Here is a 20829-nt window from a genome sequence, read left to right as displayed (position 1 = left end):
GATGAATTTCCACAAATTTCCACGTTAATTCTACCATTAAATCACGTATTTAGGTCAAGGAACTCACCTCCAATCACACCTAGTCGAAATCCCCTTCAATTTCCGTCCAAGAGCTCTCAAGGTCGATCAAAAATGGTGGAAATGAACTTAAGCTCGCGGAACAAAATAAGCTTTAAAACCCTTCTCTGAACAGTGATTTTCACATCTGCGGTTCCTTTACCGTATTTGCGGCTACCGCTTCTACGGTTATACCTCCGCTTCTGCAGATCCTCGTTAAGTCCATGACCGCTTCTGCGGTCCTCTATCTGCATTTGCGGACCTCGCTTCTGCGGATAATTGTCCGCTTCTGCGGAAACACCATGGCTTCACCCTTTCGCACCTGCGACTCTTCCACCGCATCTGCGGTCTCGCAGATGCGGCTCCCCTTCCGCATCTGCGCAATCTTCCATCCAGGCCAAATGACCGCACCTGCGAGCCTTCTTCCGCACCTGCGCAACCGCATCTGTGATTCCTTTTTCGCAGATGCGGAAATACCAGAAACCAGATACACAACAATCTCATGAGTCCAAATTTCATCCCGATGGCCATCCGATATCACCCCGAGGCCCCCGGGACCTCAACTAAAAGTGACAACCCATCCTAAAACATCATTCAAACTTGTTCCAATCATCAAAACACCACAATTAACACCAAAACTATCAAATTACATCGGATTCAAGCCTAAGTTCTTCTAAAACTTCTGAATTACGCATTTGATCAAAAACCCAACTAAAACACCTCCGAATGATCTGAAATTTTGCACACACATCCAAAATCACCTAACGAAGCTACAGCAACTCTCGAAATCCCATTCTGACCCTCGGATCAAAATCTCACCTATCAACCGGGATTCGCCAAAATACTAACTTCGCCAATTCAAGCCTAATTCTACACCGGACCTCCAAAATCAATTCCGATCACACTCCTAAGTCACAAATCATCCCCCGAAGCTAACCAAATCACCGAAAATCACATCCGAGCCCTCTAACTCACAAGTCAACATCCGATTGACTTTTCCAATACAAACCTTCCTTAAAGAGACTATATGTCTCATTTCCATCCGAAACCAATCCAAATCGACTCATTCACTCAAGACTCTTATAATAAAACATAAGGAAGCAGAAAATGGGAAAAATGGGGCGGTAACTCACGTAACGACGGGCCGGGTCGTCACATATATATAATTACACATCATTCAATTTTTTAATTTAAGTGATCGGGTGAGCACCTATTTAGGCTGATTAGATAAAGCCAAAAGAAAAATATAAAATAATTTCAACCAAAGACTAAAAATATAATTAAAGTTCATATGTAGACAATTTTTATTAAAACTCATCCTTTTATAGTGAAATAAATTAATTTTTGGTAACAAAAGAAATAATGACATAAAAAATAAGATAAAAGAAAATAAATATTGAAAAAATGTTAGAAAGATCTAAAAACGAGAAATAAAAGATGACAACAAATTTCTTCTTATGTTTCATCTTTGCTGAGTATAAAAAATTTGAAAATTAATCTCATCGATTTCAAATATATTTTTTTCAACTCAAATACATAGATTATAAGATAAGGATATCTTAGAATATATTTTTTTAATTTACATTATGTGTCGTTTTTAAAAAATCACTATTACTAACAAACTGATATGATATTCGAATTTGAACTGGAATGCAATTTGGGTAGTTTGCATTGAGGTTAAGCCAAGTATGGTATCGAAAAATAAACTACTTGACAATTTAAAGACAATACATGCATTTTTTATAATAATAATCAACTATTTAACATTTAATGATTCAAAGAACAATTTTTTTTGTATATATAGGGTATTAAAAATTCAAATTCTGGGGCTAGAGATATCGATAAACTTAAGTGGAGTCGTACTGAAATAAATCCGGCCAAAGAATTATTTAAATTTTTATATAGCCGATTAAAGTGAATTTTAAATTAAGGATAATATCGTCACTTGCATCATTATAAAGATAATCATTATTATAATATATATAAAGTTGTAGAAATTGAAATTTCAAAATAGAAATATTTTTTGAAAGATAAAATCATACCAAATAAGAGTTCAAGTCGTAGTATAAGAATCGAGTCGTAATCAAAGAATCGTTTATATCGTGTCAACATTTGTGCTTTGCCATAAATATGAGTTATTATTTCACTTTGTGGCTATTTTTAGGTTCCAATGACACCTATGAGAATAGTTCAAAAATAAAATTATCACTACGAGAATTGAGAAAATGTTAGTCTTTTTTCAAGTAGTGTTTCTTAATTAATATATGACGATTATCTATAATTATTTAGAAGGTTTAAATGTTAAGGTTATTTACATATAATTCAAATAACTGAGATATTTAACATGGCTAATGTCAAATATCAAAATGGAGTAAAAAAAATTCACTAGCTAAAGAATCTTTATATTTTTAGATAGCCAACTAAATGAGTTTTGAATTAAGAATAATATTTTCAATTATATTATTATAAAAATTATTATTATTGAAAAACAACATTTTAGAAACTGAAATTTTAAGAAAAAAGTATTTTTTAAGTGATATCAACACACCAGATAAGAGTACAAGTAGTAGTAAAAGAGTTAAGTCTTATCCAATGAGTCATTCATTATCTCAACATTTGATTGTTTTGCCATAAATATGAGTTATTATTTTGCTTCCCGACTATTTTTAGGGTCCAATGACACCGGCAAAAATGCTATCAAAAAAGAAAAATAGAAGAAATGGTTTATTTTTTTTCATGCAGTTAATATCCAATGATTATCTATATTTACTGAGAAATTGTAAATTTTAAGATTATTTATATACAATCCAAATAATTTAAATATTTGACATAAATAGTGTCCGCGCATTCGCGCGGGTACTAATACTAGTTATGGAATAAAGAAGGAGTGATGCTATTAATTAATAAAAAAAAAAGGATCAGCCAGGTAAAATTCTCAATAAATTATTAGTATAGCCCAACATCATTATGACTCCATAATACCGCCTTGGAGTTTTGAGTTACAAAAACTGAACTCCAAAAAAGTATTTAGAGTTTCACTTATAATAAATAAAATCGAACTTCTACAAGTGAATTCTATGATAATATTTGAAGTTTGAAAAGAGAACGAGAAAAATATAGGTTGATAAAGACAACATGAAAGGGGGAAGAAGTTCCTCGTCTGCCTCCACGACACCGAACTATACTGTTATTATTAGTTTGGATTTTTGTTTTAGAAATTAGGTTGAAATTCTAGCATAATAAGCCGGAGTTTACACCAATAAAATTATGAACTCCAATATACCGTACTACAATTTCGCATGTAGTTGATTTTTCAACTCTAGCATAGTATATTAGGGTTTCACTTATGGAAGCTTCGAACTCCAGCATCGATTGCTGGAGTTGTTCTGTGTTTTAGTATTGGGGGTATTTTTGTGTGAAAAAGTAGCTAAATGCTAATAGCTTTTTAAATACTGGCTAAACTCTAATAGCTTGGTCTAAAAGTGGCTATTTTTCTAAAAAAATCAATTTTTACGACTACAATACAACCTTCATTGTATTTTTGAGGGACAAGCCCAAAACAACCTAGGTATTGGTCCTAATTTGACTTTTCATTCAGAGGCCCAAAAGTTCCTGAGTCTGCGGTTCTCCGTTCAAACTACCTAAACCCTTTACTCCATTGCCAAAACTGTCGTGGCCTTTCTTCCTCCAACACAACCCACATACATGGCATCATTGCCACCATTTCTACTTCCATCTCCACCTAAACCCTCTTTCAAAAAGGCCTATTTCTCTTCTCGCACATGAATACAGATTCTTATACAAATTTTATACCTATAGAATAGTAATATAGATGGACGTAAGAAGATTGAAAATTCCCAAAACTATTGCTATATTTTCACATATCAAACGTCCTTTGACCTGTGTGATTTATACTGCTGCTTCAGATCAAATCAGCGAGACATTACATCAAACACCTTCTAAGCAGCCTAAACCCAGCTCAGAAAGTAAACAGCAAAAGGTATTTGATTTGAATTTGCGCAAATGGGTTACTTCAGTTCTCTCAAACCCACATGTGGATTCGTTAAAGATTAAAGATTTGCTGACCCATCTGACTCCACAGCAGTTTGATGCTATTTTCTTGGAAATTCATTCATCTTTAAAACCATTGAATGCTTTGAAATTTTTCCATCTAGCGTCCGGTTCTTATGGTTTTAGTTTCAGTGTTCAATCTTATTGTACTCTGCTTCGTTTGCTCGTTTCCTCGAATCATGATGATGCAGCTAGGTTGCTTTTGATAAGGTTAATTGATGGGAAACTACCAGCATTGTTTGATTGTCCCCAACAAAAGCATGTAGAGGTAGCTGTTTCTTTAGCGGAGTTAAGTCGCCTGTCTGATTTTGGTGTTGCTGTTAGGACATTTGATCTTTTGGTTCATCTATGTTGTACCCAACTCAAGAATGTTGGGTTTGATGTTGCATTGGATGTATTCAGGTCATTGGCGAGTAGGGGGTTGTATCCTTCTTTGAAAACTTGTAACTTTTTGTTGAGTTCTCTTGTGAAAGAGAATGAGCTTTGGAAGAGTTATGAGGTTTTCGGAGTTTTGAAGGATGGTGTTAAACCTGATGTTTACTTGTTTAGCACTGCAATTAATGCTTTTTGTAAAGGAGGGAGGGTGGACGAGGCGAAAGAGTTGTTCCGAAAGATGGAAAACTTGGGTGTCGTGCCAAATGTTGTCACTTATAATAACCTCATTCACGGGCTTTGCAGGAATGGTAATTTAGAAGATGCCTTCCGTCTGAAGGAAGAAATGATATTAAATGGTGTAAAGCCAAGTATTGTCACTTATAGCATAATTATTAATTGTCTGATGAAACTTGAGAAATATGATGAAGCTGATTGTGTGTTGAAAGAAATGTCAAACAAGGGGCTTGTTCCAAATGAGGTGATGTATAATACCATCATTAATGGCCATTGCTCAGCAGGAAATATCCAGAAAGCTTTAAAGGTAAGGGATGAAATGTTAAGAAAAGGAATTCTCCCCAACTCGGTTACTTGCAATTCACTGATCAAAGGCTTTTGTAAGGTAAATCAAGCTAGTCATGCTGAAGAACTCTTAGAGGAGATGTTATTACATGGATTGAGTGTAAATCCTGGTTCATTTAATAATGTTGTCCTTGTACTGTGTACAAATTCTAGGTTTTTTTCTGCACTACGGTTTACTAAGGAAATGATATTAAGGAGTTTGAAACCAAATGATGGGTTGCTGACCACATTAATTGGTGGGCTTTGCAAGGAAGGGAAGCATTCAGAAGCAGTTGAGCTTTGGCATATGCTGCTGATGAAAGGGCTCACGGCCAATACAGTGACCTCAAATGCTCTAATTCATGGGCTTTGTGAAGCTGGTAAGATACAAGAGGCTGTTCGGATGCTGAAAGCGATGCTAGATAGTGGTGTTCAAATAGATAGCATGACGTATAATAGTCTTATATGTGCATTTTGCAAAGACGGAAACTTAGATGGTGCCTTTATGTTGCGAGAAGAAATGGTAAAGCAAGGAAGTGCACCTGACATTTCAACTTACAATGTGCTGCTACATGGGCTTGGCGAGAAGGGTAAAATAGATGAAGCCCTGTTGCTATGGGATGAATGTCGAAGCAAGGGACTTGTCTGTGATATATATACCTATGGGGCCTTAATAAATGGTTTGTGCAAAGCTGATAAACTTGGAAAGGGCAGAGACCTTTTCCATGAGATGCTCAGACAAGGCTTAGTCCCAAATATAATTGTTTATAACACCCTTATTGGAGCTTATTGTAGAAACGGGAATGTGACAGAAGCCCTTAAACTTCGCGATGACATGAGAAGTAGGGGTATTCTACCAAATGTTGTCACTTATTCCTCTCTCATACATGGCATGAGCAATATCGGGCTTATGGAGGACGCGATGAACCTTACTGATGTAATGCGTACGGAGGGAGTTCCACCTGATGTTGTTTGTTATACAGCATTGATTGGAGGTTATTGTAAATTGGGTCAGATGGATAAAGTAAGGAGCATTTTGCAGGAAATGTCATCACACAATATAAATCCTAATAAGATAACTTATACAGTCATTATTGATGGGTATTGCCAAGCTGGTAAAGTTAAAGTAGCTAAGGAGTTTTTTGCCGAGATGGTACAGAAGGGAATCACTCCTGATTCTGTCACCTATAACGTTTTGACGAAGGGGTTTCTGAAGGAAGGGGAAGTAGAAGAAGCCTTTTCACTTTTAGATCGTATTTCCCTTACAGGAGTTGGTTTAGATGAAGTTGCATATACTTCTTTAGTTAATTTGCTTCCCCGGAGATCAGCAAGCGCGAACCAAGAATGAAATGAACTGACACAAGGTCCGGACACTCATCTGGTCGGAATAGTCCCAACCCCACGTTTCTAATGCAAAAGAAGCTATAAACTTGCCTGAGCACCTGCTGGACATGTAAAAGGCACCTGTCTGATTTTCTAAGGACATAACGGAGTCATGGCAACGACACACTTCTGCACATTGGGTTAGACTGTCTGTCATCTTTGAAACGTAAATGATTCGTTCTTCTCAATTATATCCTGTTATACCTATTCCTTCATTTTTGGGGAAATGGGGTTGTGTCAACATGTTAATACCATTATATGTGATTTCTAAGAGCTAGGGTAGCTGTCCCAGACAATAGTATTGGAGATTGAAATATTAGGTGCTTGCATTAACATCTTCGACCGGTTCCAGCATGTTGCCACCTTAACCATCCTTTGTTGCTTTTTTGAACTTCTTGTGTCATCTAGTTGCATGGCATTCAGTATTCATCTTTTATCATATGATTTTGCGTTTTCAATCTGCATGAGAAAGCCATGCATGTTTTATTTTTCCCCCTGTTTGCTTTCTGATCCGTTAATCAGGATAGTAACTTAGTGCTCTTGCATTGTCCTCAACATTAAGCAGTTATCTCAAAACTTCAGTGCTGAAAGATTTGTTTCACATTTTCAGTCCTTAAACCTCCAATAATTTTCGTCTCGTTGTGAGAATACAGAAGTCCCTTCGTGAACTTACATTCTGTATTCTACTTTCTGTGGGAACTTATGTGAAAGTTTTCTTTGTTTTTATCAATTTCATTTCCTCCTCTGACATGTATTGCTAAATTTTCTTTTTGCCTTTTTTTCTTTTTTAATTCCTAAGAACTGACTCATCATCGTGGGTCCAGATTTCTTTCATGTGCTTTGAGTTAGTTGCTAATGCTGGTGAAGATAAAGGATCCAGGCAGCGGGTGGATGGTTCTATGGTAATCTTTTTGTAAGCCTTTCTGATACATGTAGTATTCTCCCTTTTTCTGTGCCTCCCCCTAAATTTTGTGTCTGTTTTTGCTCACGTTTTAGATCCTTTCTAATTTAGCTCATTTCTTTACTGATCTAGGAAACAATGGATTTCCCAACTTGTATTCGTCAATATCCAAGCTGATGTTAAGGTTTCTTGAGGCTCATGTTCCAAATACTATGACACCTTTTTAAAATTAGCGCACCATCTTGGTGTATTATCAATGAATTCTCTAATTTTTTTTTTTTGGTAATTCGAGATTTTATATACCAGGTAAAAAGAAGTATTTACAACCGGTTCTAAAAACCCTCAAGGTAGGTAGGAATGCGCCACTCTACAATCTACCCTACTACAAAACTTCAAAATCTATAACAGTTATAACTACTACATTCATAATTAACAGAAACTAAGGATAGTAATTCATTCTTCTCAATTGGCCTGCTATTCTTCTATGGCCTGCACCTCGAACATGTACGTCTTGAACAATCTGTCTCACCAGAGTTGCAGCTTCTCTCCTTCTATCCTTAAATATCCGTTGGTTCCTTTCTTGCCAGGCATAGTATGCACATCCAGCCAAACTCATTCTATAAATCTCTGCCTTGGCATTTTCACCATTCATGAACTGAATTGCCCATGCTTGGTCATCCACCCACCCGATTGCCTCTCTATCAACACCCTGCCATCTAAGCAATTGATTCCATATTGAAGCAGCAAAGGAGCACTTAAAGAACAAGTGGATTACAGATTCAGCTTCTACACACATAAAGGACATATAATATTGCCCGTTACTCACCATTTCACCCGTCTATCTCTGGTATACAACCTTCCATGGGCCACCATTCTCAGCAAAAAATCCATTTTGGGCATCCCATGTTATTACAAACTAATCTCTTCCATGGTACCTTTTGAAACTCCACTTTTATCTTTATATACTACTTCCTGATAGAGAACTGTTGTATCTCCATTAGCTCATCAAAAGAAATGCCTGCTTGCTCCAAGAACTCCCTGGCTTTAAGGATTTTGTTTACCATCCATGATGCTTGTATAACACATATTCCCCAAACAGGTTTACCTTTTATATAATAAGTGTGCACCCATTGAATCCATAGTCTATCTTTCTTCTTACAGAGATTCCGATAATGCTTACAAATTGATGTTTAATTCCACAATGCTTTTTTCTATAAGGTAAATTGCATTAATCAAAAGGGAGAAAAAACTCCCATATACAAGAAGTATACCAAAAAGTAGAGTATTTACATCAAAACATGATTCTCTACAAAAGACGTCCAATCTTCTAAACAAGTAGGGGCTATATAAGTAGAGTATTTACATCAAAACATGATTCTCTACAAAAGACGCCCAATCTTCTAAACAAGTAGGGGCTATATGAGTGCACCAAAAAGCGGTCAAAGATAAAAGACTATTCCTAAGACATGAAAAAGGAGACCCAATCCCCTCAAAAGCTCTCCTATTTCTCTCCCCCCAAACTATCCACATGAGAGCTAACGGGGCGAACTTCTACGCCTTTTGCTTTTTTCTTCTACGGAAACCGGCCCAGCTATATAACATTTCCTTTACAATGCTTGGCATCACCCATTGAACACCAAAAAGATTCAGAATTGCCCTCCACAAACCCGAAGACACAGGGCAATGCAACAAAAGATGATCAACTTCTTCCCCTGAGCTTTTACATATGTAGCACCAACTAACAAGTGTAATTCCTCTCTTTCGCATTTCCACAATGCTATATTAGTCACATTTAGTCCACCAGCAGACTTAGGTAAACACACTTTGTCCCAAGACAGAAAGCTTTCTTGCTTAAGTCCTTTCCACCTCTTGTCCACAAAAACTTACTGCATAACAGTCTCAACAAATGTAATAATCTTCTTAGGCAATACAAAAATTTGTAACCAGAAAGTCTGTATGGAGAACAAAATACTTTTAATGAGCTGACTTCTCCCTGCATAGGACGCAGTCCATGAGGTAACCCTTCCAACCATCTTGTCAAACAAAGGCTGACATTGCATTACTGTCAATCTTTTGGAACTGCCACCCCCAAGTATTTGACCGGGAGTGCTCCTTGAGGAAAGTCCAACAAGCTAAGAATCTCTATTTTAATATCCTCGGGGACCCTCCAAAGAAGATTGAGCTTTCGGCCTTGTTAACTATCAATCCTGAAGCCAATGAAAACTGTTGGGAACAGTCATACATTAGTTTGACTGATACCACATCACCCCTGCAAAGCATCATAAGGTGATCAGCAAATTGCACTATCTGTATTTTACTACACCTAGGGTGGAAGTTAAAATCTGGTTTTTGTCTTAGGATCTTCAACACTCTAGTTAAATATCCCATCGCTAGTACAAACAATAAGGGGATAATGGATCCTCTTGCCTCAGGTCTTTCTTGGCATCAAATGTAGTGGGCCTCCCATTAACAAGAATAGAGTCACTGTCTTCAAGCAACTCATGATCCATCTAACAAATCTATCAGGAAAAGTCAACACAATAAGTATTTGTTCTATGAACACCCATTCCAAGGAATCATACGCCTTTTGCATGTCTAGCTTGATCATACATCTAGGTGGTAAACCTTTCTTTCAATACCCTTTAACTAGTTCATGCTCCATAGTAATGTTGTCTGTAATGACTCTCCCTCCTTGGGACAAAAGCTGACTGGCAGTTATCAACAAGATCATCCATAATTCCCTGTAGTCTTCTGGTTAGGATTTTAGAGATGATTTTATATATTGTTGTGCGGCAAGATATAGGTCTAAAGTCCTTGACAGTTGAAGGGTTCTTGACCTTGGGAATTAGTGTCACTGATGTGCAGTTTATGGGCTTAAACATCTCATTTGTATCAAAAAATTGTAGAACAGCCTGTGTAACTTCATCACCTATAATTGGCCAGGCTTTCTTGAAGAAATACGCATTAAGCCCGTCACACCCGGGGGCCTTCGTATCATTAATATTGTTAAATGCTTGAATTACTTCCTCACTACTAATCGGACTGATTAACTGCTTCTGCTGATTTTTGTTAAGTACAGCCCCATAGCCCCATCTTGAATAACTATAGGACTAATTATGGGTAAAGATTCAACAGATGTGCCCAGAAGACTCCTATTAAAAATCACCACTTCTTCCTTTGTATGAGCTTTAGTATGTAGCAATGCCCCTTGAACTGACTGTAGATTCCTAATGGAGTTCTGCCCACACCTGTTCTTCATGTTAGCAAAGAAATATGCAGAGTTAGAATCTCCTAACACAAGCCATTTGATTCTAGATTTCTGCTTGTATATACTCTCCTCAATTGCTCCCCATTTCTCTAACTATGATCTCAACGCCTTCTCATCTACTATTAAATTAGCGTGTAACAGCTGAGTTCCCATTTGTTGTTGTACCACCTGGAGATTTCTTCTTATTTCTTCTAGCTTCTTGTCTACCCCCGTAAATTGTCTTGTGTTCAACTTCTTTATATCTTGCTACACCTCCTTGAGCTTATACCATATCTGCCTCATACACATATTTGTACCAATATTATCCCAACAATCCCTGATCAATTGTAAGAAGTCTTGATGCTCTGCTAGACAGTTGAAAAATTTGAATGGCCCAGCACCCTTCCCCTGCCGCCCTTCAGTAGTAAGTTTAAAAGGGGAATGATCTGAAAAGAAAGGTTCCATCACTATAATTTTCCAAGTGGGCCATAAGTTCATCCATTCTGCATTCACTATCGCCCTATCGATCTAGCTATTCACATTGTTGTTTGTCTAGGTATTGTCCCTACCAGTGTATTGTAACTCAATCATACAAAAATTCTCTAAAATCTCTAACTTCTCCTTCTTGTATAGGAGCCCCAAATTGTCTATCCTCAGCATTGCCCCTACCAGTGTATTGTAACTCAATCATACAAAAAATTTCTAAAATCTCTTAACTTCTGCTTCTTGTGTAGGAGCCCTGAATTGTCTATCCTCAGCATGCAATATAGTGTTGAAATCACCCATTACCAGCCATGGGCTCTATTTTACTCCTGCTAGCTCCCTGAGTCTCTCCCATAAATCCCTTCTATCTTGTATTGTGTGGTATCCATATACAACAGTGAAATTAAACAACAAGTTGGTTGTATAAATTCTCACCATTCCATGGATGCAGTGAGCGCTTATGTCTATTACTTTAAAGTCAAAAACATTAGGACCCCAAAAGACCCAAATTCTCCCTTAAAACCCTTTTTAGCTCTTTTTGCTTATAGGACTTATTCATTCCTCTTACATTCCAAGTAATCAGACTCATACCGGAACGAAAAGAGAAAATGTGATATCCCCAGCTCCTATCTGGCTACTTTGTCCCCTTTCAAATGATTGACGACCCTGCAAAGTATGATTGCCTGTTGGCTCAACTAATGGACTAAATCCATTCTTTGTGCCAATGTTGTCACCTTCATTACTCGCTACTTTATTTGATTTAGCAGTTGATTTCCCTGTAACAGCTTTCCACCTTCTGTTTGAGGTTGTTCATTGTTCTTCTCTAGCTGAACAGGAAACTCTGTTTCCTTGGCTACCTTCTCTGGTTGTTTCTGTTGCTTTTGTATACCTTGTTGCTAAACATGTGTCACCTTTCGAATATCTGCCATTGATTCACTCCTTTGCCAAACATGTTTGGTGATGACATTCCTTCCTTTAGGTAGCTTAGGTTGAGGCCTCCTTTCTGTCACTCTCTTACAATCATGCCCAATGGTTAGACATGTGGAGCAATATGCTGGTTCCCAATTAAACTATCTCCTGCTCCAATATCTTTCCTGTACTTCACAGTGGCGGAGGCAGGATTAACCATAAGGGGGTTCTCAAAAAAAAAAAAAGTTAAAAAAGATTGTAGTTAGTGGGAATAGAACCAATGACCTTGCAAAAGTTTTGAACCCCCTTGACCACTAAGCTATGCTTTTAAGTTATGTCAAGGGGATTCAAAACATAATATATATATATATATATATATATATATATATATATATATATATATATATATATATATATATATATATATATAACAGATTATGTCTTATATACAGTGTAATTTTTCGGCGAAGGGAGTTCGGGTGAACACCCTTCCGCCGCCCCTGGTCCTTCACCTTCACCTTTTTTGGCAGGGGTCTTGTAATGTCGACCTCAATTAACATTCGAGCAAACGAGATACAAGCGACTGAAGTAGTACACTCATCTGCAAAAAGTGGTTTGCCTAGGCCACTACCAATACGACTAAGAGTCCGTATTCCCCAACAGTTAAGCGGCAAATTGGGAAATTTCACCCATAATGGCACAATTCGTAGCACTTCATCATAGAAATTAAATTCAGAACTCCATGGCTTCATTATCACATACCTATTGTTAATAGTTTGTGGACCAGAGAATAATGCCTCATTTCTTTCCTAGTAGCAGCTGAACGGGATCACAAATAGTCTTCATTGTGATAATAGAATTGTGATTTTTGAGCGAACCTCCATTGAGCTGGAAGGAATCTCTCAAAGCTCCAATTGTTGGTGAGTTGCCAATGACATACAAGATAATTGCATGCTCCCACTTCTTATTTTCTTCTTCAATCTCCTCTTGGTCCAATTCCACAATTATCTGCCCTTATAGTATTAGCGGAGCTATGAAGTCCAGTTTCATTCCCCTAGAGGCCAGCTTATTCCCGATGACAATATTGGCCCAGGTAGGAACACATTTGGTAGCATCAGTCTGATCAATCTTCATTATCTCTTCAGTAGGGGTCTCTTGCTGAAACTTATCGGGAATAGCTCTTCCAGACTCAGGCCTAGGGCTTTGAGTTTCCTTCAATTGCATTACAATTCCACTGCCTCCGCTATTCACAACCCTAGTTGTTGAGATAAGCTTAGTTATCCCCGATACAGAAGCTACTGTCCCTGTAGTGTTCCTTACTCCCTGGTACATTTTTTTAGAGCTTCATTGCCCCTTATCGGCGGAGTGTGCGTGCCCTCATTGTTGTGGTTTGGAACCTCAAATATGCCCTGTTCCCTACCAATCTTCCAATAGCTCAGGCTTCTCAATTGCTCTGCGATCCACTTTTGCTATCTTCACTTCTGATAATTGAATTTTGTTCGCAGTTTGTTTCGTCTTGCCCCTAGCCATTTCCGGCATAGGCATACGGTAAGTTTCACCACTAACGTGTGCCGAGAGGAGAATTAGCTAGAAAAAATAGGGCTATTTATTTATCATTTTCTTTTTTCGAATTCTCTAATTATCATTTTAAAAAAGGAACAATGTTATGCTTTTGAGTGAAAGACAATTGTGTGTATCCCCTTCGTATGAAAGTGACATTTTTTAAATTTTGATTTGTAGACTAATAAAACTTTATCAGTAATGCCCCCATAATCTAATGTCTGAAACTAGGTCTTGCAAATTGAAACTCAATTTAGATGTGCAATCAAAAGTTTGCTGAAATTAAGAACCCATAAAAGATTCTTGATAATTCTTTTTCAATTGACAGTATCATCTTCACATCCTTGTTGACTGGCATTGGACGAAAGATAATGAGTCTTATTCCTTCTAGATGTTTGTATATTTGTCAAGCTGTGCTTATGACATACTTTTTGTTTTATTGCAAGTTAATGTTACAAATAATTCTTCTTACATAGACAAGCAACTATCTATTTCTTTAGATAACCTGTTGTCACAGGTTGAAAAAACATTGTTGGGATCTGATTCTATTCTCCCGCCACAGAATAGCAGATAAGTCCAAGATTGCCCTGGCCCCTGAGCACTTTGCTTTTGTTGCTGTAACCAACTCCGTGCCCTTGTATGATGGAGCAGACTGTGCCTAGAACTGCACTCGAAAAGCCAAGACCTACTTCAGCTACGGGGAATCTTCATGCAGATATGATTAAAACGGCAGGGCCACCTTGCCCTAGGACCATCTCGGAGAGCATCAAATGTCACTACGTATCCATTAGTTAAATTAATCTGCTGCATTTGTCGCCTAAGAGATTGTGCCGTGTATTCACATCATCTCCTATAGATGTCTTGCTTCGTCAACACTTGCTTCTCCCACAGCTAATAGGTAATGCATTTCCTATGTAGTTAGCCATCAGTTCCTCGTGCTTGCGTTACTTATTCATCGAGTAACCTTCCCATCTCGCAGCTCTTGTGGTCCTTTCCAATTACATTAAGCTTAGTCTTCTTGATATAAGCTCACGTACGTCTCTGTTTTTGTTGATACAATGAGAGGACGTTGCTTTTGTAGGCTCTCAATGCGTGGTGCATCAATACATAGCAGTCACTTGAGCAATATATTTGGGATTGGCATGTTAGTGGAGCACGAAACAGTTTTATTGATGATCTTGCAAGTAAGAGAGGCTTTTCAATTGTATCATACCACATTAACAAAAACTTACTGAAGGAACCGGCATCACCCAAGGCATGGGTAAATGTTTAACGTTGTGGATACAACTCCACATGCGTAAGTGTGAGTTTGATTGAATTGCCAAGTCTTAATGGTTAGATTTCTTCCAGAGAGACTGCTCTTTTGTGCTACCACAACCAGGGCATTAGCTTTGCCGTCTATGATTTGAGGCTGTATTGCTTGTGGATTTCTCAGATTCGACCAGCAAACAGGTAGAACAGCGAGAGACCATTTACAAGGAAACACTTCCGAGTCCTCAGTGGTTGAATTGATGTGGTTGTGGTTCCATTAGTGGTACATGTAAAATTATGTAACCTAGAGCTCCTAGGAAGGAGGGCGAGGCTTTGAAACAAGTGGCCCCTACCACAGAGCTTATGATAGGACTCACTCTGTGATCACTATTTTCTGTATTTCGATTACCATCTCAATGGCTACCAAATGTTCTTCGTCTACTTAGTTTAGCAACTGACCTTTGGCTGCACCAGTGATATACTGGTCTAAAGTCATCACATTTGTATAGTCAAGTTTGTATTGAGAAAAATGCTGTGAGAACGATATTTGTAGCCAGTATGAATAGATGTATTCTGTAAAATGAAAATAGACGAGCCAGAACTCAAAAGACTTCATTAAAATGTTTTGAGGAAGTATATCTTTAGTTTAGACCAATTGGTACTCGTACTGAATGTTCAATGTCTATGCTTCTGCTACAATTCACCAAAGGAATCAATCATTCCCTACACTATGTTTCATATCGATTAATCATGTTTCTATCCTCCTCCAATAGGACGAAATCAGAAGTCAATCTACATCTTACGCAAATAGAAATAAAGAATAAGGATTGTGATTTGTTCAATAACATTGACTGCCCTTCTACTGGAGCATAACGGTAACACGTAATCCCAATATGAACATAATGCTTTTTTCATCGGTCCATATAGTGAAATTATAGCCTTTCGAATTGTGACTTAAACAATAATTAAGAATTCTTTGACACTTAATTTTATGTGGTGTCATTGTGATACAAGAATTTTAACCAGAGGAAGAGTTGCAAAATCAGTTGAGCAGCACACTGAAAATTGACTAAAGAAATCACATAGGGGCCATTTGGCTATAGGGATTAGATGGATTATATTTACCCGGTATTTAGTTGAAGGAATAGCTAAAATCGATATCATTTTTATACTGAAATTTTGATACAACTTATACCATATTAGAAGTAGATAAGTTATCCAGATTATAATGCCAGGATTATAATTCTTACATATTATGCATTTGAACAAACGACGGCCCCTTAACGACGTAAAGTCGTACGAAAGATAGCACAACTCTTAACTCGAAACGCACAGTACGAGATCACATTAAAAAGATATGCAACTTTACATCTCTACTCTGCCAACAAGTGAAAAGTCCCGTTGGCCAAGACCAAAAGGAAATTACGTTTCAAAAAGATTCACATGACTCGGAGTATGAGGATCAAAGTACTTAACTAGTGAACCTGAACATAAAAAATTTTTAAAAATAAAACTTATATTTTTGAGTACATAATAAATAGTATTATAAATCATAGTAATTCATAATTCAAAATATTTATAACTTATTAAAAAAAATGTAATCAAAGAAAAACTTCGTAGACTTCCCAAATAATAATAGTGGAAATTTTTTTAAAAGAGGGGGATACAAATTAATGGATATCGAATAGAATTTATATACGCCGTAATATGGATGAGGTGACAGCCATTTTCCATGACCTTTAGGAGCACCAGCCAACTATAATGGTGTAACAAACCCGATATTACACCCAACCAACTGATTATATTAACTCAACAGTAATTGTGATTACAATGTAGATGTTAACGATAGTAAGGATAGAGCAACAAAAATCTAAGAATGAAAGGGGATGTGAATTAGACTGATACAGAATTGGAGATAAAAAATATAGAAGAACAGAGATGAGAACACAGAGCTGACACTTGACAACTTCAGCATAAAGAATACTCTACCCCTCTGCTATACTTATAACTAAACATTCAACCTGGGTCCCACAAATAATTATTTAAATTTCCAAATATGGCCTCCACTGAGTTACTCAATAAGTTCACAACAAATGGTATAGGGACAACTCTAACATGTTTTATTTCAAGCATTATATATATATATATACTTTGTACAGAGACAACAAAAAAAGTACAAAGAATAAAACAACTCCAAATGCCTCGGGCGAAAAAGCCACTCATTCCAACTCAACTTTGTGATATAGTTATCACTAAGAGAAGCTAAATTAGTTTGCACTAAAAAGGAGCAGTAGCAATGTCTCTAATTACTGGATTAATCCTAATTGAAGGATGTAACGAACTCTCCAATTCTTCATCTATCACGGTATCCTCGTCCTTGTCACGTACACAAGGAACAACTGGTTCCAATCCCTGTGAAGGCATACATAAAACTGATAAACCATATTGCACTTCAATAAATTGATATTTACAAACTAATCATCTCAACATGATCTATTAAAATAGAACATGAAAACAATTTAAGAGTAGTATTTGTTTTGGAAGATAGCAACTTAAATTAAAAAAAGATAGTTCGATGCACAATAGTATAAGTGCATGAAAAATTCTTAGCCAAAAGCAAAGTGTTGTGGACCACGTAAGTTTTTATTAATTGGCAAACTGATCTAAGGTGGTTAACAACTAACAACCACGCAATCCAGTTGCGCCATGCAACAACACTACGTAAATAAACAAATACCCTTTCTTTATCAACTACCACTAAGGAAAAATGAAAATACTACACGTAAACCTAGTCCTGTAGTATTCAGCAATATTGTATTTTCTCGCACCTATTTTTTTTGGTTGGTATTCTCCTCTCAATTAGTACCTAACCTTTACTACTATGATTTTGGCCAAACCCAACACCCCCCTCCCCCCAAACACCCACAGCCCCTCGATCATTTTTCTGACGATTCTCCCTCAGCTAGAATTTTTTTACATCGAAGAATGTGTACCAATACTCCCTCGGTCTCAAAGCTCTCAAATTATTTATCGTATTTTTTTTTTACACGATCTTAAAAAATATTAATTAAAAAAAAAATTCTGACTATTTATCCTTATTTACGTCTTAAGATATAACTTCTCTTTGTTGAATATTTACTCTATTTATATGCCATCTCCATCTTGAACACCAAGACCAACACCAACACCGTAAAATTCCACTAATGGGATCTGGAAAAGGTAAGGTATACGGAGACCTTACCCCTACCTCGAAAGAGTAAAGAGGCTGTTTCAAAAAGAGGGATGCAACACGAGGACCCATGGGGTCAGCCATCCTAGTACTACTCCAGTCCAAGCGCGCTTAACTTCGGAATTATAATGGGATCCGTTGCGTTAGTGCTGGTATGATCGCCAAAAAAATACTTAATTTTATCTCGAACTTTTAAAATGATAAATATTTTGAGACAACTATTTTTAACAATCACGACAAATAATTCGAGACGAGGAGTAATATGCAACAATTGATTTGTCGTTCAAAGTAATCTTAGGCTAAACGGTTTTCAACATTCATTGATTATTCCAGTATAAAACAATATTCAGGAATCAATAGTAAAACAAATACCAAACAAAAGAAGTTGTTGAGGCTTGAGAATTGAGAAATTACCTCTGTGAAAATTCTCATAGCTTCTTCTAAACCTCTTGTATTTATAACGTAAAGTGCTGCATCCTGCTTCAAAAATCAAGAACCATTAAGACTTTGTTCGAAGTCCAATATTATAAAAAAGAACTAGTATTAGTAAATCAATTTTGTAAACAAAATGAGATCTGCGAGTCCGCATGTGTGTACAAAATCCGTTTATGGTGGAAAATAATTGAGTTAAGCTATTTTACATTTTGTAATTTCATTTCACAAAGAAAGAAAATTGTAAAATAAATTCCTCCCCGGGTGCAGGCGCAGCTATTTTAATTTCCTCTTGTTTACAAATATGAACATAAAATTTTTCCTTTCCTACTTTTTTGTCCAACCAACCAAGGAAATAAATTGCCTTGTTGACCATGATAATGAAAACAAGTTTCACAATAAGTATGAAAAATCTGGCAAGAAAAAGAATATGAAATTACTAAAGAAATAAAAAAAAAAAAAAGAGGAGAAGAATAAATGAATAAGGGAAGAGCAATTACCCTAGCAAACTGAATTTGATGAAGATTGAGAGTTCTAGGTTCATTTTCTATAGATGACTTCCTATCTAATGACCCTGCCATTTTTGCTGTTTATAAAGAACAAACTGATATTTGGTCGAATATTATGTTTCTGTTTTAATTTGTCGTCAACAAACAAAGAAAATATTCCAAAGTTCTGAAAGAATACTATTTGATGTTAATTCTGATAGCTTTTCGCGATCCCTTGAGGCCCTTTTATATAGTATAGCTCTCATGCACCCAAGCCGCCACCGCCTCTCTCAATCCCTGAGGGAAAAGGAAAAAGAAAAAGAAAAAGAAAAATTGATTCGTAAATGAATGCTTTACATTAATGAGGCCTCTAGTTTGTCATAATTACATAAGTTCCCTAATAGAATATTAAATTATACAAATCGTGTATTAACTTAGTATAACTATTAGCTTTTTGCTAAAAACTTTCTATTATCTATCTTCATTAGCGTACAAAACTCGAAACTCTTTGAATATGCCAAGTAAAAAATCTAATATTTCCAGTCTTAAGCCTTAGCAGGAAGTAGAACCAGTGGCGGCTCAACCCTAAAGTCGCTAAAGCAGTGGCTTTAGGCCCCCAAAAATTTAAGGCCCCAAATTTACTCAAATTATATATAATATAGATAATTATGTATTTATTATTAGTGATAAATAAATTAGTTTTAATCATTTGTTGTCAAGTTTTAAAGTTTATATTAATAACTGTAGATTATTAAATTTGCAATTTACTTCCTATTTTTTATTATTCTTTTTTGTTACCTCATGCGTGGTGGATGGGCTCAACTTCTTAATTTGTCTAACTCACTTCAACTTGAATCAATTTTGTTTATAACTATGGTTTTGTAGAATCTTCTTCCATTCTTTAAGTGCTTTTAGACAAATATTCAATCTTAAGCTAATGAAATTATCAAAGGATTAGATATGAAAAACCATTTCTTAACCTCGAATGTCTTTTGAGGCCTCTTTTTAAATTTCGCTTTAGGCCACACGTAGTGTTGAGCCGCCTCTGGGTAGAACTAGGAAGGGAGGGAATTAATTAATCAGATATTTACTTTAACTTCCAAAAGCAAAGAAATGATATGTTTTCAGCAATTATTTCTGATTTTTTTCTATGGTCAATGTAATCCTCGACGTTACATACATGACATTATAAACACGTTCAGACACACAAAGTTCGATCAGGCGTTGCTAAGGTCTGTTATCAACATCACTTTGCTGATAATTTTTCTTACATATGTATATCTAAATAATATGTCTCTAAAAGATAATATAAATATATATATTTGATCGGATGACATTACTTATACAAATAATACAAAATAAATGAGTAGTAGTTTGGGACATGATTAATACTATCATAGGCTCATAGCCAAATATAAAATTCACGAAAATATGCTAATAATACTTCCTTTAAATTCTCGTATATATCATTGGGCAGAATGAGACATTTATATTTAGTCCTTTTCCCCCCTTCATTGGAGGTTAAATCCATTTTGAAGTAGTGCCCCTCAAATCAAATGTAAATATGTTACACATGGGACGTTAGCACAATTTTTGAAATTAGAAGGGGAAATTTGAAGTTTCAACAAATAAGGAGGTGTCACGTGATTAAAAATAATTATATAAAACAAAAACAAATAAAGAAATAAAAACATGAAGTTAGGATAAGCTAGAACACCACAAAGTGCAACGTGGCAAAATAAATGTCCACATTTTCGGCAACGTGGAATTAAGGACGGCTATAATAGACACGTGTTCGTGGATGGAATTACCATATTCAGTTAAAGTCTACAAGTGAATCTAATTTGGAAATATATGTTTTTTCTAAAAGAAGAAAGTGAGAAGC

At 36.3% G+C, this 20829-nt stretch overlaps 1 protein-coding gene across 5 annotated transcripts; it reads left to right on the top strand.

Annotated features, from left to right (window-relative positions):
• Positions 1-3687: 3687 nt before the first annotated feature.
• On the top strand, positions 3688-15431 carry LOC109237265 (pentatricopeptide repeat-containing protein At4g19440, chloroplastic). 5 transcript variants are annotated; one of them, XM_019403552.1, is made up of 5 exons: positions 3688-6610; positions 7269-7346; positions 7478-7529; positions 14107-14442; positions 14626-15431. In XM_019403552.1, exon 1 carries the CDS (start codon positions 3890-3892, stop codon positions 6407-6409), a length of 2520 nt encoding a protein of 839 aa, XP_019259097.1. In that variant the 5' UTR covers positions 3688-3889; the 3' UTR covers positions 6410-6610; positions 7269-7346; positions 7478-7529; positions 14107-14442; positions 14626-15431. The 5 variants fall into 5 exon arrangements, with proteins under 5 accessions (XP_019259097.1, XP_019259099.1, XP_019259095.1 ...); XM_019403554.1 differs by lacking the exon at positions 7478-7529 and having other exon boundaries at positions 3688-6584; XM_019403550.1 differs by lacking the exon at positions 7478-7529.
• Positions 15432-20829: the final 5398 nt, after the last annotated feature.

The sequence above is a fragment of the Nicotiana attenuata genome, unplaced genomic scaffold, assembly GCF_001879085.1.
Source record: "Nicotiana attenuata strain UT unplaced genomic scaffold, NIATTr2, whole genome shotgun sequence".
Classification (NCBI taxonomy): Eukaryota; Viridiplantae; Streptophyta; class Magnoliopsida; order Solanales; family Solanaceae; genus Nicotiana; species Nicotiana attenuata.
This window is presented reverse-complemented; position numbering and strand designations above follow the sequence as displayed.

Excerpts from the sequence above, each read along its gene's own strand:
- LOC109237265 (XM_019403554.1), top strand. The coding sequence starts at position 3,890 with ATGGACGTAAGAAGATTGAAAATTCCCAAAACTATTGCTATATTTTCA.